At 44.9% G+C, this 26,354-nt stretch overlaps 1 protein-coding gene across 2 annotated transcripts in view; it reads right to left on the reverse strand.

Annotated features, from left to right (window-relative positions):
* The window catches only part of LOC125019888 (ephrin type-A receptor 7-like), a 134,620-nt gene that overhangs the window by 18,641 nt on the left and 89,625 nt on the right, over positions 1-26,354 (reverse strand). For both annotated transcript variants that reach the window (XM_047604923.1, XM_047604924.1), the window contains exons 6-8: positions 12,307-12,431; positions 8,096-8,411; positions 6,980-7,088 (exon numbers count right to left, since the gene is read on the reverse strand). In XM_047604923.1, coding sequence (XP_047460879.1) covers positions 6,980-7,088; positions 8,096-8,411; positions 12,307-12,431 — 550 coding nt within the window. The remainder of the gene's footprint in view (positions 1-6,979; positions 7,089-8,095; positions 8,412-12,306; positions 12,432-26,354) is intronic.

Genomic DNA, 26,354 nt, shown 5'->3' on the forward strand with positions numbered 1-26,354 from the left:
TGCATATCCAAAAGGAAATACGGAAATAATTGTTGTATAATTAACATCTCAACACGCAAAAGATGAGATGAAGGAATATCAAGGGAAAGAAAAACAGTAAATGAAGATGCGCCTGACGACCTGCGTGTGCAGTTGTGCTTAATATAAATCCAACTCCTGGGGAAGTCATGTGTTTACGCGGAAGTCCGAACGCGTCGACTCTTCACACCGAATCAGATCACAGCTGAGAGGGTGTTTACACAGAGCCTGACGGCCTCTCACTGCTCGCATCTACTGTACATGCACGTGGCAATGTTTATGTGTGCGGTTTGCACGCGTGCCTTTGCGCGAGTTTTTCTAAGGAGGGACGCGGCGGCGGAGGGCGAGGCTGACACATCCCCTCAGCCTGTGCAGCAGCAAGGTTTGAGACAAGGTCAGGGCCCTGTCTGTCAAAACACACCAGCAGACACATGCAGCACAACTCCTCGGGGCGGGAGATATCAGACAGGGGGAGAGGAGACGGGAATTAATAGATAAGGGAGCACAGCGGAAAGGGGAGCACGAGGAGGGGGCGGGAGGGAGGGAGGGAGATGAGGACGCGGGCCGTGACTGTACCAGGAGAAACACGATGCAGGGGAGTAAAGGGGGAGGGCGGGGGTAAGGGAGCAAATGAGGAACACGGCAACGGGAGAAGGGCAATCAGGGGATAAATCACCGAGGGAAAAAAAAATAAAAAAATGCGAGGAAGTGCTGATACGAAGAAGCAGAGGAAGTGACATGAAAATAAGAGGTTGCACAGTAAGAGTATAATTGGGAAGAAGGGTATGCAAGGAAGAGGAATTTTGAAGTGGTGCACAGTATAGCCCATTAAGTGTGTGGCTGGGGGCCACGCAGGAAGCAAGAAAGAAAGAAAGAAAGAAAGAAAGAAAGAAAGCAAGCATGCTAAACACCGCAGCTATAGGACACGCAGCAGGATAAATTAAGGGAGTGACAAGAGGTGAATGAGCATGACACCATGTAGGACTAATAACACACAAGGAAACAAGTCAAGGGGTGTAAAGCAAGTGAATGAACTAGGAGGGAACAAGGCCTTGGAGAAGGGAGAGAAAGAAGAATAATTGGCAGGAATGCATGATGGAACAGTCGAACGACTTGATCCCGTTTCGATTGCTCTTTTTGAAATGTCACAGATGTGACAAAAATGAAGCAGCGGATGCAAAGCAGCTCTCTTTGGAGGGTCGCTTCTTTTCGGCGGCTGAAGTCAATCGGAACTGTCTCCATCACATTTTTAAGTTCATCTCACATCACGGATGAGCACAGTCGTGAGGATATAAATCGAATTGGGCCCAAAAAAAAAAACTTGACAGAAAGAAGCAGAAGCTGTTTTGGGCTAATTGGCATTTTTCTTGGTTTGAGGGGAAGACAGAGAAAGAAGAAAAGGAAGCGTGGGAGGAGAGAAAACTGGACAACAGGGAGGAAATGGAAGAGCAGGAGGGAGGGAGGGTGCAGACATGCCAGTGTACCTGGGCATCAGCTGTGTGAAGGGAGGAAGAGGAGAAAGAAGAGGAGGAGGAGGAAGAGTGGAGAAGGAGGTCGAGAGCAGCACCACGCTAGCAGGAGTTACATTGGAGGGGCCTGAGCAGACGCTGCTGGGAAGAAAACAAGGGGAGGGGGGGCGGAGGGGGGGTGCCAACGTCAATCCTGGCTCATTCATATGATCAGTTCAAAAAACAACTCTGGGTTGATGGGTAGATTCATGTCAAATAGAATCATTCTATTTATTTGAAATAGCGGATGCTCCAAGAGAAACATGCAAAGATGAAACAATAATCACAGGTCACTCGAGAAGACATCATGTGTTTTGTAACGTCAAAATAGACCCCGCAGTCAATAAACGCTTCTAGAATCACTAGGACCCTTGAGAGGTTTCCGATATTTCACGATTTCGCATGAGAACCAGATGGCAGCAGGAAGCGTGTGGATGCCAAACGCGCACTTCAGCCAAATTCTGTGACTGACAGCTCAGCCTCATCAAATGTTCATTTTGGCTATATTCGTTTTAGTTTTTAGAAACAAAAGTCTTTGAACGGTTTGACGAGTGCAATTAATGGATATCAAGCTCTTACCCCTCCGCAGCTGACGTCTCCTCTAGAACAAAGTGCAACAATGGCAACAATGATATGAATAATACCAGGGAGAACAGACATAGGATCCTAGCCGACGGGTAAAATGAAGCAGGGAGGAGTTGGGTTTTCAGAGATTTATGTGTAACAAAATATGTGGGAAATAATGGAGTGTCATAAAGCCGCTTGGAATTTTATCCACCGTAAGTTATAACCCATAGTTTATGGTGTTCTGCGACTGCTAAGTGTTTCTATACCGGCACAACGCCTGCAGCCACATAAGCATTATATCACATCACTCAAAGATAAAGATAATGTATAGTTTGATGTCATTTTATTTAATAACAATAATAATAATAATATATATATATATATATATATATATATATATATATATTAATATAAATATATATTAATATATATATAATATATATATTAATATATATATGATCACTTAAATATGATCATAAATTTGTCCATTTCCCTTCACTTCTACTCATTAATATTAATTTCATTTAATTAAATTCAAGTAATTAAGTAGTATTTTTCAGGGGTTGAAATTGCAACCATTTTAGTCACATATGTAATCAGTGCAAAATATTTTAGAGCAAACAATTATTGTGTTGTGTGAGCGAAAGCCATGCCTCTATGTTGGTTATTAATAGTCACTGTTGGAACTCGTGTTCGTTGTTAGAATTTGTTTAAAGTCAGACTGAAATAATAACACTAAATGAATTCTCAGTCTTCTCACGCGCTACGTTTGCTCACTTCCTGTGCACCTCCTGGGGGCTAAGCCCCCCCTGTCCTTAAAAACCTAGTGACGCCCCTGGTTTCAGGCTTTAAAATGCTGACTGATGGAAATAAATAAGTATTTCTGAAACTTTCTGAAACCGTTGCCTCTAACATACCAAACATCGGTGTCTGTTGGCTTTTTTTTAGACGTGAAACCACCGTATCCAGATTCAAGGTTCAAGGAAACTGTACAGCTGAGCATGAGACCTTTCCTCCTGGCTGACTCAACTCAACTCATCTTTTTTTTTTTCCTTTTTTGAATCCAGCTTTTTCTCAAAAATTGTCGCTGGCCCTACGAAATGCCCCTCAGCTTTAATTTCCTGCTTCTTCTTTCTTCTCGATCTCTTCTACATCTGCTGCTCCCGATATGTTGCAACTCACCCACATAGACACACACTCGCACATTCAATCAGAAGATGCACACACGCTGCTGTGGTCGGTGAAGGGTAAACAATCCCTGCACAGGCCGGTCAAGCCCAAACTTCCTGGAGAATGTTTGGGCAATGCCCTGGAACTGTGGCTCAATCAAAGCCTGTCAGGCACCACTGGGCTCCGTATGTGTGTCTGTCCGTGTGATGGGATAAAGCATCAAAAGCAGCAAAAAAAATAAGTAAAAAAAATATCAACTAATCATTCGTCCCCATCACCTCCCTCCACCGTTTTTTTTTTTTTTTTTTTTAATCCCCCACATGATAGTACAGAGAGTTCTGAATAATTTCCAACATAATGTGGCGGTGATTGATGATGCGCCTGTGAGTGCTTTAATCTTTGTAATGCTGAGCCCAAGCAGCAACAATTAGCCGATTCATCAGCGAGTCAATTGACAGCGAATTCATAAGCTTTACTTCATCCGTTTGGCAGTCAGATTAATATATTTAAGGGACTGGACTCCGACGACAAACCTCCACGACAGAAAAATGAAGCAGACGTGCAGTTCCTCCTAAAGTCTCTCGAAGTAATTTGCCCACTCATAACGACTGTATGAGAGGGAATGGTTTTTTTTTACACCATATTCAGTCGTATCAAGGCTTAAGGTTGTGCATAAAGAAAAATGTGGCTGCACTGAGCAACAGTGACCTCCGCCACATTGAGCTTCAAATGTACTCGTCTACGAACTTACTGGTGTTGTCAAGGATAGTTTGTCCAACTTCCAAAGAGGTGACAACTGGACTGTTGTTCTGATTGAATAAAACTGCTCTTTGGTTTAAAAATGCAACAAACTTTGGTTGGTTTAAAAATACATCAAAGTGCAGTTCTGCTCCTAAAGTCTCTAAAACTAATTTGCCTATTCCTAACAGCTGTATGAGGCTGGATGTTTTCCACCTTTTTCAGTCTTATTAAGGCTTAAAGTTATGCATAAATAAGAATGTGGCTGCATTGAGCAACAGGTTGATGACCTCAGAGGCGTCTCGTCACCTACCTAGGTAACTTTTACCTAGGTAAACTACTCGTCTCCAAACGCATTGGCGATGTCAAGAACTGTTTGTCCAATTGGACTCTTGTTCTGATGGAACAAAACAGAGCTTTACTTTAAAAATACAACAAACCTTGGGTAAAAAAGACAAACTAGATGCTTGGATGTGTCAACAATACGCCGCAGTCGGCGACTGACGAGTCCCCTGAAGATAAGGCATGCCATTTCACGGAAAAAAAAAAAAAATAGAGAATTAATCCCTTGTGCGTTTTTGGATTTTAGATAAACAGCAACAGGGACGCAAAAAGTTAAGACGAGGGAGAAGCTAACCACATGCGCTGGAAATTAAATGAGAGAGAAAAAAAATAAGCAGGCATGAGGGAGAGTGTGAGCAAAGCCTCGTTGTGCACGGCCATAACGGTGAACGCATGCCGCGAGTGCATCCGAGCGCCCGCGCCTTCGCGTGCGTGCGTGCGCGCGTCTCAGCGGACCGCATTTGCATGTGTCTGTGCGAGCGGGGCAGATCGATGCAGCCGAGTCCCTCCAGCCATAGCCGCGGAGCTGGCTGTCTTTGCAAACACGAGCGTGGTAATTGAGGCATCAAACCATTTCCTCTTTGTCTCTATGCAAAACACGAGGAGCTAGTTAATGGTCCAGCAGCGATGAACAATGGAGACCACTTGCAATGAATGCAGTGATGGAAATAAAGGGGGGGAAGATAAGCATTATTATACCGAGAGGCTGTGCACGAGGGGGGGATGCTGCTGCTGCTGCTGCTGCCTTTCCTCGAAGCAATAATGTATTTAAATGCTTACATGCGTGAGCTGAGAATAAACACATTTTTGCATGAAGGGTTCTCCCTATGTATGTCTATGTATGCGTGTGTAAGTCCATTCTTAAAGATTCATTCTACAACCACCTACACCTTACTCAGTAATTGTCCTATGGATGTTTGTGTGAGTCACAATTTGGTGGTCCTGTCTTTACAGGGCAAGTGTGGAGGCCTGGTGTACTTGTATCTGATTAAGATGTAGAGTTATGTGTGTGTGTGTGTGTGTCTGAACAGAAAGCGCACACAACCTATACAAACAAGCGCAGCGCAACTGTGTGCGTGCGAGGAACGATCGGTGCGAGTGTGCCATTGCCACACAGTCACAGCTGGTGGCCGCACATGGGACAGAGTGTGCATTAAGAACTGGGAATGTGGGTTTCGAGTGCTGGTTTGTCATGAAGTGAGTCGGCAGAATATCGAGCTGGACAGGAATCAAAGAGCAAAGTGGCAGAAACCGCATTTATCTGCTCAGCTGAATAAAATATGCAAGCATACGGCAAGATACGGCACAGCGATTCCACCTGTAGATCATAAAATCACTTACTAGTGTGTAAAGTGGTAGTAACTTATTGTGCTGATTTACAATGTGTTTAGTTTCAAGTCCCTGCGCACTCATTAAACTCTGAAAAACGGTTTAATTATTAAAGGCTTTCCACTCAAACTGTCCTACTTTCTCAAAACTCATAAAACTTATTGGCAGGAGTAACCTCATCTAATGCTAGCCGGTTTTGAAGATTGAAGGCCGCACTGAATTCGAGCACAGTTTTAAAAGCGACCCAAACAGGACCTAAGTGTACCAGATGGCCACTTCAAACCTAATTAGAAATAAACAGGGACCATTCAGCCTGATTGCTGCAGTCTGAATGGTCTTACCGCGACTGCAGAACTATTTCATTTAAAAGTATCTTGATTTAATTAGATGGAGCAGTGCAGAAAAATTAGGCCGGAGCAATAGAGAGGGAAGGTCACCACCCGTGTGTTGTTTTAAAGTTGTGCCGTGTGTAACGATGTTAAGATTTCTGCATAAAGTTAGTGGAATAATTGAACCGATCCCGTTTCAAAAAACGGGCTTCTGAACATGCCCAAGAGATGAAGCGAATCCTGCTTTTTTTTTTTTTTTTAAGCCACGTATTAGCCCTTATGCGAGTGACACCGCTTTAACCTCTCGTCTCTTTGTTGTTGCACAATTCCCACTCCTTTGAAACTAATTAGACAGGGAAAAAGAAACGCTGAACTCCGAGCCAAATAAAAAGATCAAAGAGGGTTGTGACCCCGCCAACGTTTTCCCCTCGGTGCAGACGGCGCCACTGCCGTCATATTAAACGACGGCGCGTGTGACTTGTAATTTCTGTCTTTTTGCAGGGGATCTCATCTTTTGGATGTGTTCTTTTAATCTGCATGATGACTGAAGAGCTGACGGCAATATTCGGCTAATAATCAGAATAAAAATGCCTCGACAGGAACAGATAGGCCTGATCAGAAGGTCGTTTTATGTGGACGTCAGCATTGAAAGCACTGGTCGATCTCCATCCATCTTGGTCATATTTCCGACAGATTTGCTGTTCACGGTAGGCGGAGGCACCCTGCATGTGTCAGAACATGTCTACTCTAATCAATATCTATCAAATCGTTTTATCTCGCGTGCTTGTAAACAGTTTAGTTAGAATTTCTAATCGTATTTATTCCCGCCAAGTTGGGGAAACATACGTAAAAGGAGCCGGTGGGTGTGTGAGTATTGCATTCAGATCCGAGACGAACAGGACGCGCCGCAGGGAGTGGTTTGTGGATAATGAATGAATCAACCGTGCGCATGTTCATGTCCGTATGTTGCATATCTACCTCCTCCAGATGAGCAGTCCGACTCCCATCGAGAGCAGCATGATGAGGGCGGCCACGGACACGACGACGATGATCACCACTGGGTTCTGTTCGCTGGAAGCCAGCGCCACTGGAAATGAAAATAAATAAATTAAAAAAATAACAGCCGCACACCTTAGCGGAACTAAACACACAACAGTTATTAGCTGGGCAAAGAACCGCGGGCGCGTTTGTGCACTTCGCCCGTCATCACACCGCAATTTAACACGCCGGCGTGTATTCAGCTCCTGTGTATTCAGTGTGGAGGGGAACATGAGACGGGAGCTAATTATGAAGCAATGACCTTAAGGGTTGAATTAATGTGATAGGTGGTTGGTTAGATTGCGGGTAAACTTGCCCTATTTCAGAAAGTCACGACTTTCCAAACATTATTAATATTCTCAACAGATGCTCCAACAGAATATTATACCACCACCTGAAACACGTTCTCTCATTATTGTCATGTTTTCTCTCATCTGCGCCACAGTGGTCGCTTTTTTCTCCTCATTAACATCTCCTCAAGAACAAAAGTGTTGGACGATGTTTTTTTCTTTTTTTTTGTGTATGAGCCCTTAATCACGTGCCCTCAAGGTTCAGTTTAGCAGAATTTGGCACCCAATCAATTTTTTATCGCCGGAGTTTTCATCGCTACAGCTCTCCTTGCTACGTCGCTGCTGGTCTCTTCCTTTCTTTATGCCCCTTAAGAACATAAAAAACAGCGCGAGGCAACTCGGCGCCGTGAATCTGTACGCTCGAAACGCAGAATTCGTGAGAACTACGAGGCATGAAACACACGCCCGGCCCTGAGGTGGCACCGGGGACGCGGCATAAACCTTCACGAAAGGAGAACCGTTTCACAGCTTACTGCTAAAATCTTCAATCTTCACACATAATCTCAGACACAGTCACATCCCCTTCTCCGTCTCCCGCCACCTCTCTCACACTAGCAGCGCCGCCTCATCGTGCAGGGCTGGCCAGGTGCCTGCACGGGCCGCCTATCCCAATCTGTCTGGCAGCGCTTGGAGGAGGAGCTGAAGTGAGGAGGCGGGTGGGGGGTGGCGGTGGTGGTGGTGGGGCAGGCGTAAAATGGCTACTCACACTCGCCAAGTGTCTGGAGCTCCAGGGGAGCGCTGTACGCTCCGTAGTCAATGGGCGGCGGGGAGGAGGAGGAGGACGATGATGAAGAAGAGGAGGATGACGAAGAAGAAGAAGAGGAAGAAGAGGAGGAGGAGGAGGGCGAAGAAGAAGAAGAAGAGGAAGAGGATGAGAGTGGGGAAGAGGACAAGGACGAGGAGGGGGCCGGCGTCGAGAAGGGGCGGATGAGGAAGACATATGTGGTGCCAGGTTTGAGGTTGTTGACACTAATCCGTGTGGCGGCAGTCTTCACAGTAGAATAACTCTGATCCTTTTGTTCCTGCAGAGACAGAAAGTGAGACAGAGAAAACAAAGAAAGAGGGAAACGGGAGGAGAAAGAGGCGGTGGAAGTGAGACGAGTAGGCGGAATCCATTTGTGACACGTCTTGTTCATTTCCAAGGCACCAGTTCGTAAAACGGGGCGAAACGCACGACAATTCTGTAAGACGATCAAGGGATTTTCTAGTTGCGTTTGTTGAGAAAGTGAGCTGGGCAGAGCCGAGGCCGAGCTGAGGAGTTCTGTTAACTTGCTTTTAATAAAGGACCACGGCTCTGCGCTCCGAGAATAAAGGCTGAAAAACGCAGCCAGTAATAACAGTATGACTCTATTAGTGAAGTCTTTAGAAAACAAATCAAAGATCATTTGTTTGTCTCTGAGAGAATGAGTCACACCTTGCGCAAATGGGCACGTTGTAGCGAGCAGATAACACACATTACCATAATTACTCACTCGTGCGATGTGTTTGTTTCCGTCCGTTCACTGCAAGCCGTTTCCCGCCTGCCTTTCGTCAATAAACAGCCCCCTTGTTGTGGCTTTGCATGTCGATGGTAAGTTGATGGTAAGGCTGACTAATGTGTCAGGGTGGAAAATTAAGTAAATTGTAGTGAAGTGACTATTAGGCAGCAGAACAAACGTGCGTGGTTTCGGTGACTTTTCATCTAGCACTGCCACTAGGTTGAAGTTCATGATTTGGACGGAATATCTCAGCGACTACTTGAAAATACCGCTTTTTAAAATTGTATCTTCTACTGTTATTGAAAGATCTTTCTGCAAAACTAGTGATATTTAATGGAGCCCCAGAGGGGACATGGAGAGAAACTAGATGAAATACCAAATAGATGCACTTTGCGTTCTCTTAGAAAATTTTGCAAAACTCCCCCACCCCTTCAGTGTCCCATGTGGGGCTCCGTAGTCCAGAGTACTTTAAGTTTTATGGCGTGTGTTCCAAAATCTTCTTGAAGTCTTGCAAATGTTTCTTAACCCTCAGGCATCTGTTTAATTTACTACCCTCTTGTAACCTTAGCGGACAAAAACGTTTGTGACAGGACTTCAGCCAGGTGCATGAACTCGCTGTCTGCTGGGTTTTCTTCACAGTGAAGAGCAGCAAGAGAAGGGGCCCAAAGCGTTTTTATTTTCTTGAAAACACATAGACACACACAGACGCCTCATAATAGCCTGCTAAGCTCAATAACACAAGCACAAAAGCAAATGAAATAAACATTTTATGCATTCTATAATGGGGAAATGATTGATTTTAGTGTTGAGCACTAAAAATGACAAATTTTACCATTTTTCTCATAAATGAAACCCTAATATTACAGAGTGAATTATTTTATTGTGCCATGGCTGAGAGATCAAAAAATGTAGTTATAATGAAAGTCAATGGGACATTTTTACCAGCTAATGTTACAAAAGGGTAGTCAATTTTAAATCAGATGCTAAACAAAAACTAATAATGCAATCAAGTCAATATTTTCTTATTATATATAATCTTGGTCATTGATCAACAGTGAATTCAAGTAATCAAAGTGGCATTTAAAGGGTTAAAATTGAATTCTGGTAGTTTTGTGAAGTGCTGAAATGGTTTAAGAGAATTATGCAGAAAAATCTGGAAAAAAATAATTAAACGGTTAAGTTTTTATAGCAGTTCTTTTGACCAATTATTTTGTAGATAGACTTTGTTACAAAAAAATATGCCAGAGGAAAATTTTGCCGAAATGGACAAAAATGTCCCTAAGGTTAAAAAAGTTAAAAGTTAAAAAAAACTTTGAGTAATCTTCACTAAATTGCGAATGTTTCACAAAATCTCCCAAAGTGTTTCGTGAGATCTTGCAAACGTTTTCCCGGGATCTTGCAAAAAGCTTCTCAGGATGCAGTATCGCTAAGTCCCCTCTAGAGCTCTTTCACATTCTCATCTCCCCTTGCTAATTAGCAAATGACACGCTAACATGCTACGCTAAGCATGGGGCAAATTGTTCCCGCTAAACATCCTTATTACAGCATTGATGCTGCAAGAAGTTTACATTCAATTAAAACCATCCCTGTGCAGTTGTAAAGAGCCGCCACGCAAATGGCTTAGCTCGCGTGTGGCCGTGAACAAAGTTAAAGAGAGAATAGTTCAGACGGACTGAGAGAATGGCTGCAAGTGTATAATTGGAGACCTCTGCACAGGCAGTTAATATGATATGAGACGAGAGAGGAGCTGCTGGAAATGAAGAGGAAAATATGGAGCTCTAAGTAGATTTGGTAAGGACAATAACAACGGCGCTTGGCAACGGCGCTTAGAAACAAACTGAATTAATCACTATTAGTAATAAACAGCGTTTTATTATCAACGCTGCCATTTGTTCTGAACCACACCAAAATACATTTAAATAATTCATGTTTAACAAGTGATTCAATTACAGAAGTGATTTTTGAATATCGCTGCTCTCATACTGTAAATCTGCACTGCGATAAAAAAGGAGGAAGAAAGAGGCTCTGCGCGCTGACTAAACAAAGTCATATTTTATACTTTAATAGGCTCTTTGTTGCACTGTAGCTGCATTGCCTTTTCATTTCATGGCCTTTCAACAATTTTCCCGTCTCACTCTCTGCTACTCCCCATCTATCTCTCGCATTCTCTGTATTTATCCGTTTTCCTCATTCTGCTTTCATTCTACACCCCGTCCCCCAGAGCTCTTTCATTCGTCTTTCTTTTTTTTTTTTCCCCTCTGTCTACCACCGAGCTCTTACAGGCATCTTTCCACCGAGTCATCTTCCCGCCATCACCCGTCCCAAATACGCTTTCTAACCTTTCCTTCCACCAAATCACAAAGCCACCCTGTTCTTTCAAAAATGCACCTCCCGTTTTCTCGTCCCTCGCCCACCCTTCCTCTAAACCCCTTCCCTATTTTTTTCCCCCTCCCAAATATGACGGAGTAGAACGGCAAGCGCCGGGCATTAATTAAATATGGTGGAGCACGGAGAGGAGACGGAGACGTGAAAATGGCTGAGGGTGTGACACAGCCAAACAAAAAGATGCGCCACTGCCAGAAAATGCAGCGCGGAGCTGGAGTGTGACGGCTGTAGTTTACGTGCGTGACGGATTCACTGAGAAGACTGTGACTGTTGACGGGGCGGGCCACAATCCGACTAAGTGTTGCGGTAAATGAGCGTGAAAGGGCCGATGAAATCACTGGGGTGGCCCATAAAAGCAGAAGAAGCGATGCAGTGCTATGGTTTCAGGTGTACACGTAATTGCCTCCTCATTGCCACTCTGACGAAATAAATGGCTTTCATAGAAGGCCGTGATTTGATCTTATGGAAAGGGTCGTAAAAAAATACGCTCTCAGATTTTTGGCATACCTTCTGCCGTGCTTGATTCTCTTTCCCCTTCCTTAAAATTCCCGCCATTAATTTAAACACACTGCGGGTCATTTGTTATGGTGGCAAGGAAGGAAATACGCTGCAGAGACCTGTTTCTGCAGAAGACAATAAATAAATAAATTTGGGGAGATGAGGTGGGGGTGTCTGGTCTGGTCTGGTCTGGGTGGGTGGTACATGTCTGAGTAACATCCACATGAATGTCAGGTCCAAACGTTTCCCAGCAGAACATTGAATTGTCACAAGACGGTCAACGTTACTCACTTCTCCTGTCGGTGGTCATAATGTTGTGGCTGATCGGTGTATGCACTGATATCGATAGATCTGGCTGCTAATATCAGCTATATAGAGATTTATTCGGGGGAGAATACTAAAAGAACTTTTTTTAGCAAAAGTTGTTGAATTCCTATGTTAATATATGAAGAAAGTGTCAAGAATCAACACTTCCTGAAGCCGCCTTGTCGTGGGAAAAGGGGAGGAAAATGGGCCGGCGGTGATATCGACTGGCTGACGATCTAAGTGAGTTTACCTTCTCGTAGTATTTGACTTCATATTCTGTGCGGCTGCTGTTCGGGTAAGAGGGCTCCCTCCACACCAGGGTTACGCTCTTCTGCTCGATCTTCTCGGCTCGCAGCCCGCTGATCAGAGATGGCACTACGGAGGGAAAGAAAAGAAGGAAAGAGGAGAAGGCTGAGTTTGGGGAGTCCACTCTGATTCAATATTAATACAGTAGCTGGACGAGCTTTCCGGAGGACATCGGAGACGGTCGCAGCAGCTCTCCCTCACAATTTCCAGTGCTCCTCGTGAAGCTCGATTGTGTGGGCAAAGGTCAGGAAAGAGGTGAAGTGTGCTCTCTTGCTGAGAGGAGTTTGCCGAGGTGTGAGAGCAACGAAATGTGGATTGCTGGGCGTAAATGGAAACATGGGAAACGCAGACGTAAGGGGAGGAGAAGAACAAAGAGAGAGAGAGAAGGCAGAAGTAGCAGATTAATTATTGAAGGTGAAGCAAGTCAGAGCAGATCGTAAAAATTCCCTTAAGTGGACAAACACTGTTTCTGTGTCCGTGTGTGTGTGTGGCATTGAACAGAGCCTGGGTCTATACGCCGAGACTGACAATAGATCAATACAGATATGGATTGACTGACAAGCCTGCGTCGAAATAGACGGTTACACTCTGAATCCTCCGAGTCTCTCAATTAAACCGACCTCAAAACTTTTTTGGGACTCAATCCGGCAGAGCCGCAGCCAAATCCGCCCCGCTTCGTTTCTCATCGATCGCGCTAAATAGATGATGAATAATCTGCAAAGAGCTTTCCAAGACGGAGACGTGCAACGACGGCGGCACGCCAAGCGAACAATTTCATTACCGAGGGGGGGGAAATACCCCCGTTTGTTGATTCTGTGTCAACAAATGACAGGCAGCGCATGGTAAGATAATCAGCGGGCGCCACCCACTCCTGCTCAAGTGCTAATTATGCCACGTTTAATGAAGCAGCAAAATAGGTTGTCAGTCAAAAACACTAAGAAAAATAATGGGTTACACTTGGATTAGTCAATAGGCCTTTGTGTTTGGGAGGACTGGTGCCATTAAGTACATTAGGGCCGGATTCGGGATCAAGTGAGTGTACACCGAACGACAATTATTTATGTTATTCACTCGCGAAAATGGCTTTCAGTAGCTCCCCTCTCCTTATTCCTGTTTGTATTTCAGCTTTTCTCATTCCCCGCTCAGTCACCCCATCGGCTCAGCGGCTCCCCCTGCTCGCTCTACCCACTTCCTGCTCGTCTCTCTCCTGACCTTTAACCGCCAATTCATCTCGTTCCTCGATGAAAATGGCACACTAATGAATACGTTCAGACTGTCACTCACAGGCAAAGCCGCGCGGAAGTGCACGCGCGCACGCAGCGGCATCTGCGCGGCTCCCTCAGTCTCCGTCTCAAACAGCAGGGCAATACAGTCATTTTAGGCAGCGGATCAAAGACGCTCAGTCTGTCTACATGTCTCCCTGGTCGTCCGTCTCCATCTGTTTTTTGATGTGTCGGAAAATGCAGGTACTATAGATCAGTGCATGCATCTCAGTCTTCCCACACTTATCGCTGCATTTGATATTAATCCATCCGAGTGGCGAAGGAGGGAAGAAGCATCTATGCGAATAATACAGAGTAACTGCAACCCTTGTAGAACTTCTTAACACAATCATCCATTGTCTTCAGAGACTGTTAATCGCTGGCATTCATTCTGAAGACTTTTCCCCCACGTAACCTGAAAGCAGCACAGCAAACAGATGCCTGCACAGTTGGGTGAGAGTGGCTGCAGGAAATAAAGGCACAGAAGGAGAAGGACAGATGCTAATGAAACCGCACAGGAATTGTAAATAAGCACGAGCAGAGAAATGTTTCTTTTTGATTAATGAACAGGCGTTTATTGCATTTAAGATTATGGCGCAGAGGAAATGGGATGCAACTTAAAGGATTTATTTCCACGGTGCATGAGAGTCGAGGGAGGAAAAAGGGGGAAAAGAAACAAGCGTGGACGCGTGAGGTGGGTTGAACAAACTTGTAAAAGAGGAACGTGTACATATATATATATATATATATATTATCAAAAGAGAAGAAGTGTACAAGCATCTGCCTCCCAAATACAAAAAGAAACTCAGCCTAACATACTAACCAAGAAGACAGTGTCAACCGGCTCCGCGGGCTATTGTTTGCTATTCTTTCCTTCCTTGTGCGCTGAATTATGCATAAGACCACTTGCCTGCCTCCAAACTCCAGATCACATCACAGCTCAATCTGACACACCATAAACAGGTGCGCACAATTTCTCTGCCGAGACACAAACACAATCATTTGGAGGCACGAACGCGCAAAGTAATACAAAGGTTAAACTTGGCGTTTCCACTTGCGCATCTGCTCGGGAGTGGGCTCCAACTTGCAAAAAAATAAAAAATAAGTCAGCAACCCTCAGAGCTAGGGTTCAGGTTTTTGAAAAACTACAGGTGGATTTTGTGGTTTCAGGACGTTTCTAGTGCACTCGTACGTTTGACTTCAATAGATTCATTAATTTTCTATGACCCGTTGTCTTCTGGAGGGCTGGAGCATATCCCAGCTGTCATTGGGCGAGAGGCGGAGTACATCCTGGACGGGCCTCCAGACTACTGTGGGGGTAACACAGAGAGACAGACAACCACACTCCGCACCTGCAGCCAATTTAGAATCAATTAACCTAACAAGCATGATTTTAGACGGTGGGGGGAAGGAGCCACAACCCTTCTTGCTGTGAAGCATCAATGCTAACCACCAACCCCAACTCTGCTGTCATTCCATATCGTTTATTATCTATGGATGATCTGAATAGTTAATATGTGCATGTATAGCTTCACAGATTCTGGTGCAGGTCATGTAAAAGAGCAGATACTGTGCAACACAAACACAGCGGAACATACAGCAGGAAGTAGAGGGCGGCGTCGGCGATGGTTCTGTATTCCGAAGGAAAGAAATCGATGCAGACCGTCGTCTGAAATGCTTTTTGGACACACATGTACATGCGCGTAAAGACACACAATTTCCCAATGATTTCCACAAGGAATATAGAAGAGGTGATGGCCTCGTGGGCAATAAGCCTCTCCAGCCCCGCTATGAAAGCACAGAGCGGCCGCTTTTCAGACCCTCATCATACAGCAGAAATCACACACACGCACTCAGAGGCGCTCATCACAAAGAATCTGATAAGATCCAGAAAGACACACACCAATCACCACTACAAGAAACACAAGCATTACACTTATAAAGGACACAATGATGAGAGAATGGTCAGGTTTAAAAGAGTATGATACGCGGATGTCGGTTTGTATAAAACAACCATCCACATCGTGAAAACTGCCTGCCTGTTCTGACCCACTAAAGTATTGACAGAGGAACTCCTGTGTACTGTGGTGTCTCGCACCAGAATGTCGGCAGCACATCCTCTGGGTCTTGCGGGTTGTGGGTCCGGCCCTCTGTGGATTTGGACCGGTTCCGCATCCCACGGATGCTCAATTGGATTGGGATCTGGGGAGTTTGGAAGCCGGGTCAACGCCTCGGGCCGTTCGTCGCGTTCCCTGAACTGTTCCCCTGTGGTTTTCCCGGGGTGTCGCAGGGCCATTTGTTCTGCCGGGGGGACGCCGGTGCCTTCGGGTGCTTACAACAATGTTTAGTTGGAGTTCACGTCACCTGTCAGTGGCGATCGGTTTCCAGTTTCACTTACAATACATTTCTATACTAAAGAGACAATCAAAACTTCACGCAACAAAGTGAACACCCTGATTCTAGTCGTTTGAAGAAGACATAAGATATATGGAAAGCAAACACAAAATGTTAAACAAAGCAGAAGCTTGGCATGAACGATGGGTTATTTTAAGATTCTTTTCAGTATAAATATCAAGACAAATATGAGCAGTCTGCCGGTCTATCTTGGCATGCTTCACCAGTCAGCCATATATCGCTTGAAATAGCTTGAGTCAGCTGATCCTGGAAGTGGTCCTGATCTCAATTAAAAAAGTATTTTCTTATCAAATCCAAAAAAAAAAAAAAGTTCCTAGAAGTTCCAGTTGAGGCCAACAGACATCCGATGTGCTGTGATCGCGGAGACGCTGGAGGACGCGTGGCGGCTCCGTGCTCAGGTGCTCCGCCGAAGGTAGATCCGCGAATAGACTTCGGCACAAAATGGCAGCCGCTGCTGTAGGCCTCAGCATCCGCGTGTATGGAGGCAGCAGAGGTGCAACTGGCATCTCTGTTTCGTTATCAAAGGAGACAGGCAGAGGAGCTGCTGTCCCTGGGGGGGGAGGGGGACGACAGCACAAGCGCGGCTGAACATCTCGCAGCCATTCTTGCTTTTCTCCCCTCCCTCACATCCACTGGTCCCACATCTAGAAATTTCTCTCCACTTCCTTATCTCTCCAGTTTCCCCGACACGGCTCTGTCTCCATCTCCGGTCTCGGGGGGGAATCCGCTGTTCCCTGCAGGCCTGTTTGTGCCTCTGCCGAGACGACATCCATCTCGTGAGGAGGTGGAGGAGGTTTCATTGTTCTACTTTTCCTCTTCCACGCGTGCAACCCCGTGCACCTATATCAAACGCAAAGCGTGTCTGTAATGAAGAGACAAGCTGGTCAAGAGCTGCAGACGGACTGCTTTGGCTCTGTCTGTCAGACCCGGTCTCGTTCAAAGGGTTAAGAGGAGGCACCAGCAACAATCCCTCTGGGTGCAGCACCACTGGCTTGTGCCTGGGGTTAAACGGATAGCGCTACAATCTAAGTGACTGACAGCGAAGGAAGCGGAACATTTAGTTCCTTTACGTTCAGATCCCTGGGGTTTCTATCAAGTATTTCTATCGCTGTTATCGAAACCCCAGTGGGGGATACATTTGAACGTGCACGTCCGTTAATAATCTCGTGAAAGTTTCCAAGTAGTTCTCTGGTGAACTTTTTCAAGTACTTTCCCTTTACAATAAGATCTACCACCTAAAAAAAAAAAAAAAAAAAAGTAAAATCTCATCGGAAAATGAATAATGTTCCATTTCATTTACTCTGGTTTCATTCAGATATTAGCTTTATATTAAATTTCCTCCTGACAGACACTCAAATATTTGAAGCCAGTGTCCTCTGCTATGAGACTCGTGTGGACAAATACTGCGGTATCATCTCATTAAATCCAAAAGGAATTGGTAAAAAAAAAAAGAAAAAAAAAGAAAAAGAAAAGACGTAAGCATCTTTAAAATGCTCAAATTCACTCTCATTCTTTCAACGATGACACCGGATAAATAAAATAAAAAGCTTAAAGCACTTCTATTCAAACATGTTTATTTTATCACCACTTACTGCTTATTCTACTCCACTGACAACCAACATGTGCACCTCATCTCAAATACACCTAAAATTATCCTGCAAGGAAGAGTATGACAAGAGAAGAAAAGAAGGCATGGAGTATATTTCTTATTATCCTGAGAGAAGGTGAGCCGTGGTGCAACACGCACAGGCGCATAAACTTGAATATTTTTCTGTCTGAGTGGGAGGCCTGGTGCAGGGCAGACATCTGGATAGGGCACATTTCCATCTAAACTACAAAATGTTGCCGGGACTTGATCCACTTAGGTGTGTGTGTGTGTGTGCATGCGTGTCTAAAATGCGAATCCGTGTGTGTGCGCAACAAAGAAGGGAGTCTCAGCGCCGGCCTGATTAAATGTGTCAGTCAGTGGGTGGGTGGGTGGGTTGGGTGAGAAAGACTAGAACAGAGATTGGGACAAAGAGCCTCTTGCGGTTTGACATAATCAAAAAGATCTGATCGACACGATCCAGCTGCGCAAAAACAGCAAGTCCTGAAAATGTGCCTCAAATGAGGGAGGATTTTATTTCTGCGCATGCATGAAATTAAATTAGCGTGACTCATCTTCGCCTGACGACTTCGAGTCGAAGGGAACCCAGTGACCTGCTGTTCGCCGAAACAAAAAAAAACACCTGCAACCTGCCGGCATTACCTTTACAGAGCTTACAAATCTGTCAGATCTGGCATCCTACAATCTCACCGGGGGAGAGCAACCGGGGCCGACTTGCTAAAACAGCTCTTGACAGCTGCACACTGACTGATTCTGAACACCTCTTTGGGCCCAGTGTGCTTTAGCCCAAAGGCAGAGCCATGGTCTGATCACGACACGTTGGTTAAGCCAGACAGCCTTTGCCCGGAGCCTCCGACAAATAAAAACACAGGCGCTCCACACACACACACAAACACACAGAAAAAGACAGAGTGTCTGACCCAAACCTGCTTCAGGAGGCTGGCTAAGGAGCTAAAGAAAACTCTATCTGCCACGACAGACTTGCAAGGAGAGGCAATGCATGTACACTCAGTCCTCTGCTCCTTGCTTATACATTTGGTGTCAAGTGCAGTCAAGTGTTGCCTTTACATGGACGCTGGTATTCCACTAAGAATCAGAATCAGAATCCTTGATCAACAGGAAAATATTAGCACCTAATCCAATTCTTTCTCTCTGGTTGGAATAAAGCACATTTGTCTCATGTGGATTAAACGTCAGGTGACCAGTTTCCGAGAAGTGTTCTATATTTTACTTGACCTCTGTTAGCTTCTGCTAACATTGCAACGTGCTTCTAGGATTTCACCTGGGGACTGACAATTGCGGGGAACCTGACAGAGTTGGTGTGTAATATGCGGCCTTGTGATTGGCTCAGCAGCGATAGGGGCGGGGCCTACTGTGCACAGGAGGCTTAGATTGACAGGTCTAGTGTGGCGCTCTGTGGGAAACGGTGCGCTGCTGAGACAGCTCCTGTATCGCTGAATGAGTGAAGCGCTGACTGAAAGATAACGTCTTCTGCCTCCATTTATCCCTTTATTCATGTTAATGTGTGTATTTAAAGAAAGTTAAATCTGTGGGGGGAAATAAAAGAAATATATATGTATAAATGTCTAATCAGCCAAAGATTTTGCAAACCCCCTGTAGCGGTTTATGCTGAAGGACGACTGTATTTTGTGGCATTTTAAAATGGTAGAATAGAATAAAAAAAGAATAAAGAAAGATTTGCGAGTTTCGCAAAAGTTGACACTGTGTGGATTGCTTTAGAGAGCAACATCCGAAGGAGACGTTAAAAATGCACGGTGAACGAGGAAGAGGTCGGCATCTGTGTGCGTGCGATGCAGGTCTGATGAGCTGAACTGTCTGTCACCCACCTACTGTTGTATCAGAGAGGAGTATGCTGTCATTCAGAAAGACAGCTGCACCGCCGCACAACTTTCTCCCTTTCTTTTGGCACAGCAGGACGCCGACAACCTCCCCTCTCCACCGGCAATAAATCCACAAAGATGCCGCGCGCACACGCACGCGCGAACTCTGCCGAGTTCTCTGCAGAGGCATAATAAAGACCTCACTTGGTATTAGACGGAGAAAATGAGAAAGACTTGGAAGTTTGAACTTCTCTTTCCAGCCTCTTGCTGACAATGAGACTTCTGACCTGTCTGTTCCCCCACTTGACAAGGGTTTTGTCTAAAGATGTGCATCCAAGGCACGGCCCTACAACCACTAGTCACACTCTGGTACCATGGTGTTTGTGTGTCATCACCTACCTGCAAGCTTTGTTTTTGCTCCTAAGTCAACTGCACAATTCCCCGAACAAGAGGAAGCAGCCTGTAAATCCACACAGAGAGTACACATGCTAAAGACTCTGAGAGCGCCTCTTCATAGACTCCAATTATAAGCCAAGAGGTAGGCAATTAAAATTCCCATCACAGGGTGACAAAGCGTCTTAAGTGGCTGGGCTATAGTCCTGAAAAGTAGCTTGATGACTCTATTCATTTGGTGCCTGCTGAAGCCTCACCTTCCCATCACTTCTAATTAAGGAGGCAAAAAGGATCCAAACGCCTGCGTGCGAAGGGCTGCAGGCGGGGAACGAGGGGAGACAAGGTTGAGGGGGGAAAAAAAAGGGTATTGGAAACTAAATCACAAAGAAGCAGACTTTTGTACCTTGCCACTTGAGGAGCACTCACTCAGTGAAAGAAAAAAAAAAAAAAAAAACAATATTCAGCAGCCACAGTATAGGGATGGTATGATCCCAAATTAATTCAGACCCAAAATGAAACATGCACTCAGATTGTCAACCAGGATTCTTCAGATCCAATGCCAACACCATAGCTTGCATGCACATGGACAGGGTGTCACCACTTACTTGCACTGGCCAAAGTGACACCATTAAAGTTTGGAGCCAGAGTGTGGGCAGTAAGGTACGAAAGTGTGGCCACTAACTAAAATCTTTTTATTTTTCCTTACAACTCACTTTCCAACAGGACTGCTTTACGGAGCGGTTGGCATAGCAACTGGTGGTTGCCAATTACTTAAAATGAAAGAAACCATCCTTGAAAAAAAAAAAAAAAAGGACGTTTATTTTGGTGTTTTAGTTTGGCCCAAGACACATTAAATAACACGGAGGAGGTGGAGCTTAGGACCTATACTGCAGCCAGTCACCAGGGGGAGCTCTACTTGCTTTGGCTTCACTTTAGAGGAGCACAGCCAACCCTTGACCCAATGTACCACAAGTACTGTTAAATTTAAATTTAACAGTATTTCTAGTCCAATTGAGTATTTTCTATATGGTTTGTTTTAAATATTATTACTATTACTTTTAAAAATATTTTATATAGATATTATCTATAAGTAGGTTTTACAATGAACTCTTCAATATATTGACACTGGTTTCCAATCTTTTGGTTTGGAGACTTTTAGATTAAAGTAAAATTTAAAATGCTGAAATAAATACTATAAATATTGTCTGGAAACTTCTTTCCCCACTGATGCCAGGATGCATTTTCTGCAACATCTTCTCCAACTTTTGTGAAAGTACTTTTTCATATATATTGTTATTCTACATATCCGCCGCTGCTTCCATGCTTGCTTCATCTCCTTTGTGTTTCTCTTCTATTCCCCTCACTTTTATATCTTAACCTCACCATCGGCCTTCTCATCTCCTGACTTCCATCCACGCACTTGGAAATGTTCTCCTTACGCATCTTTAAAGCACCACGGTAGCTGCAGATAGTTAGGAAAAAGTTTGTATTGTGTGCACGTCATTTTCGAGAAATACATGTATTCTCACTTTGAGCTGCTCACCCCTACTTCTTCCTCTCCGCACCGATCACCTCTCTCCGTCCCTTCACTTGTATATTCATTCCCCCTGTCCTCTCCACCCTTTATGCATCCATCTGAGGCCCATGTAACTCCGCGGGGACCAGCCATCTAAAGCCCGGCCAGTAATCCTCTCAGGATATTGAAATGCCAATCCTTCCTCCTCCCTGACCCGCGCCTCCACCCCGTCCCTACAGCCCTCCTGCATTCCTCTCTTCTCCTCTGCCTCAGCTAAAGGGCTTTGGATGTACCACTGGGGGCCAAGACCTTCAACTCGAGTGGGCTTCAATCACACACACACACACACACACACAGTCACGAAAACACACATATACAGAACATTGCTTGGCAAGATGTCATTACCACATCTTTTCTTAAATCAAGCATGAGCACATGAAAACGCTGTCGCATACTCATGGTCTGGTGCACGCGGGGCAGGCTTTCACGCACACATACGTGCGTCCCTAATCCACAGCTGGATAAGGGGCCCCATGAGCCTAGGGGCAAAACTGATCCCCCCGTTTACCCAGCTCCATGCCCCATCTCCCCACACAACTCCAGTCTCTATCCCCCACCCCTCTCTCTTCTCTATTATTCATCTGCCCATCCTTGACACAGCATGCAAAACTCCCCCATTTCCCTTGGTGGCCTGGAAAGTCCTGATAAAACCTCATCTCTCTGGGTGAAATCCACTCATCCACTGTGCACGTGCGAGCAACCGCTCTCAATGAGACGCTTTTAAAGAATTCAGAGTGTACTTCGTTTCATGTCACAATATCTTAAATGTTGTTTAAAATGTCTGTTTATTCAACTAAAGTATACATGTGGTTCGGCCCTAATATCACCACGTTGGCGAGTTGTCTCCTCAGCTCAGCTCAGCTCAGACTTTGCCCTTAACTCGTCAGGCTTTCTTGGCCCTCTGCTGCCAGTTAAAAAATACCCCCCGTTGCTAACAAGCTTACTATGCCCGGCAAAACAAATATGGTACAGTCGGAGAAGATCCAGAATCGTTGCAGGGAGGACAGAGTGAGGCGGAGAGGTGAGGAGGAAGAGGGGCTGCGGTGATTATGTCTGGACAGACGGTGAGAGAGGAGAGGATAGGGGAAAGAGTGGATACCGAAGCAGGGAGGGGATGAGGAGGGAGAGAAATTGCCATCTAAGAATAGGGAGTTTATGGGGAGAGCAGGAAAGGATATGGTGAAGGAAATGAGGAAGGAAATCGAGGGTAAAAAAAGCAAAGATCGGGATGCAGAGGGAGGGAGGGAGGCAGGGAGGGAGGAGGCTGAAAAAAGTAATAAAGAGATGATGAGGTGACAAGAGAGAGGAAAAAAAGGTAAGAGTGTGAGGGTGCTGGTATGTGCTAGCTTTGTTCAAAACCCCTGCTGCAGTATTTATAAAGGTCAGTGAGTTTTGATGATGTAAAGCCCTGGTGGGGGAAGTACACACACACACACACACACACACACACACACACACGTGCCAACGCAAGGTTGAGGTCTGCACAGGAATGCTTTTTGCAATTCTGGAACCTGACAAGGCTGGACAAGATTTCCGGCAATTGTGTACTGCTCTTTCAGGTGAAGTTACATCAAGGCCCCTTTGAAAATCTTGGTAAAAATAAAGACACAGGAACGGATGAGAAACATCAACGAGACTCAATAGAAATGGGCTAATCCCAACTGTAAATCAGTGGAAGCCGACGATACAGGAGACTGAACAAGTTGCCCAAAAGACTTTGGTTGCTACTACCAAATTCAACATAGAGGGCTTAGATAGTCTGAGGAGCCCATATAGAGCGGCCTTAATGGTATTTTCTTTTCAAACAGAGAGCGGTGATGGCTCTGCAATGCCAATACACTAGCAATATTCTTGGGGTGAGTGCCAAGCTAACGAGAGGCTGGAGCATTCACTAGCAAGTAAATGTCAGCTACAGTGATGCATGACAAGTAAAACACTTTACAGTATATGTGGACAGGATTTAAGTTACACGGAATTCATTTTTAAGGCGCTGCAGATTCATGTTTCAAGTTTTAAAGTTGTCCCGCGATAACAACGCTCACCATTTCCACCAGGATTACTGAAAACAAATCCCATGGTCGACACAGCTGAGGATCTGAAGCCCGCTGCAGACAAAGACATTCACAGGTGCTGTCTCGGTAGATCCTAAGGGAGAGCTTTCCACAGAGGGCTATCCACCGAGTAGAGATCTACTGGCTCTGCGTGGAAATCATAGGTCTTAACCAGAGACCGGCGAGACTTGACACATAGGAAGCGATTCGGAACCACATTTCAAAATCTTATATACCTTTCTTTTTTTCTAAATCTCTGTCTCTCTCTGGCACAGACATACCAAATGTCAGTATAAATCCTTCCTGTCACAGAAAGTCCTCTGAAACCCCAGCAAACACACTCACCTAACCCCTTGTCCAATCCCCCTGGATGACACGGTTAGTGGAACAACTCACACCTTAATACCCCATAATAACCACAAATCAACGCTATGGTAACTGCTGACGAGACAGACAGCGAAGAGGAGATAAAAGGGAGAAAGGTTGAAAGAACCCGTGAGGATGGGGAAAAATAATCACCCTAGGTTCGTCCTTTTCTGATATAGTGTCCCTAACCTTGGGGCGTGGGGCTTTTGGGCCTTGCTAAATCCCCACTGGGAGCTTAAGAAGGCTGAGGTAGAGAAAGCAGATGTTAGTAACATTGCAGCCAAAGATTTCAACTGTCAGATAAAGGGGTTTGGGTTGGCTTGAGTAAAACCACGAGGCTCTGATTTGGTTAAATTATACTTGTATATTTTATTATAATTTTATGAGAAAGTGATCTGGGCACTGATAAGTTTGAATCCTTAGCACATTGAAGGGTTTTCTTGGCCTGCTCAACTGGAAACCTAGAGCTTACTGATGAGACTTTGAACAAAACCTAGTGTGGCCTGGTAATGATTTCAAACCTCATTAGACCCCAAAGTGAGCCAGGAGAGGTGCTGTGTTTAACCTGCGGCTACTATGACTTTATCTTGATAGGCAACAGAAATGGATATAAAAGAGCCACTCAACACTAGATTCGTGTTACTAGCCTGAAACAGGATGATCACTATGTTTACTGGATGTGTATTGGTCAGTTGTTTACTAGCTAGCCTGTTAGTATGCTGAGCTTGCATTCCTTCAAGCTTGCCTGCCACTTGGTGGTCAAGTATGGATTAAAGCAGCATCGTGTGGGATCTAGGTGAGCCTATTAGGGGGAAAAGACAACACTATCTCAGCTTTGAATGATCTATTCCATAGTTCTTCGACAGGGGGTCCCTGGAGGTACTGCTGGGGGATAAGACCCACTCATTTATCGTAATTCTAGTAAAGTCACAAAATTAGGACGTGCATTACTTATAAACCATATGTGACAGGTGGTTGATTGATACAACACTAAGGCACACAGCTGCTCAGCAAGAGAATCTAGCCAACTGGGTAACGCACTATGTGGTCGAGGTGTCCAGATGCATGCTCAGGCCTATGTAACCTACACAGTTGGTCAGCAGGAGGATCTAGGTCACTGGGAAACACATACTATGCAGTCGATGTGTCCAGATGTCACACTTACGTAACAATTACAGTTGGTCAAGAGAATTTAGGTCACTGAAAAGCGCATGTACTATAAATACTCAACATCAATCTACCGGTACTTGTCCAAATCAAGAGGAGTCATGTTCAACATCCCAGCCAGAATCAGAATCCCATCTCAATTCAGTCGTTGTGTCTTCATAGTGGTGTGAACCCCTCTTCCGTGATAAATAAACTGTGTCCTCAGTTCACTTGAAAGTTACCAGAGGCCGACACTGAGCGCTGCAGCTATGAACTTCAGCATATGACCAACAGTTTTTCTATTCATTACGCAGCCCATTTCTCTAAGCTAATTTCCAATTAAGGACGAAAGCACATTCTGCCATTCTCACTTTCTACTTGTTTCTCCATCGCCTGTCTTCTTGTGCCGCACCTTTCAGTCTCGCTGCCCTCACATTTCATTCGCTCCTTCATCTTCGGTCTCGCGATTCTCTCAGGTTTTTTTTTTTTTTCCCCCAATGAAAGACACACAAGCAAACAGAATGAAATGCGCTGTGGGTATGGAAGGCGCGTGTGCGTTTAAAGAATGTTTGTCAGCATCCAAGCTAAAAAAACGGAGCTTGTACAATTTCAGTGTGTGTGTGTTTGGTCTTTTCACACTTGAGCTCCTCTAAATAGTGCTATTGCGGCGCCGGTTGACAGGGCTACTTGGCAAAGTGCTTTTTCAAGCCCCTGGCTAATGGCCTGCTGATGAAAATGAGATCACCTCCACCGGCAAGACTTTTTTGCTCCGTCGGCAGTGACAGGCACACCGTCAGTACGGGGACGTGGCGTGTATGATGAAAGTTTGTGCTGCCGTAAGCATGCACATAAACACAAATCACTCTACGGGAAGCACAATTGTTTCGCCAAACGCCACGTCTTGCAGCCGTGGTTTAAGTTTCTGGGTGCATTAGGAGAGTTGCAAGCAAATTCAAAAGGTCACAGAGTGTCTTTGGAGTGCAAATATTTAGTGCGTGCAAATGTGATCATGTGTCTCTTGTATGCATCTGTGCACATGTCTTATGTGGTAGAAGCAGGGTACATTTACAGAAGCAACCTTTGTCTGCGCTAATGCGATAAAAAATGTATGTATGTTCTTTTGCTAAACAAAACCTAAGAGATCTTAAGCAAACCGACACAACCCCAAATTAACAGACAGTATATTTAATAATGGAGGATATTTTAAATGGCTACTGTTATGCCATCAGTGCACGTATGATATGAATTAATCAGGTCCAGTAACGAAGATAATCCCGAGCCACATATATTACCAAAATTGAAGGTCAAACATAGAACAGATTAGTACGAATTCCAG

The sequence above is a fragment of the Mugil cephalus genome, chromosome 14, assembly GCF_022458985.1.
Source record: "Mugil cephalus isolate CIBA_MC_2020 chromosome 14, CIBA_Mcephalus_1.1, whole genome shotgun sequence".
NCBI lineage: Eukaryota > Metazoa > Chordata > Actinopteri > Mugiliformes > Mugilidae > Mugil > Mugil cephalus.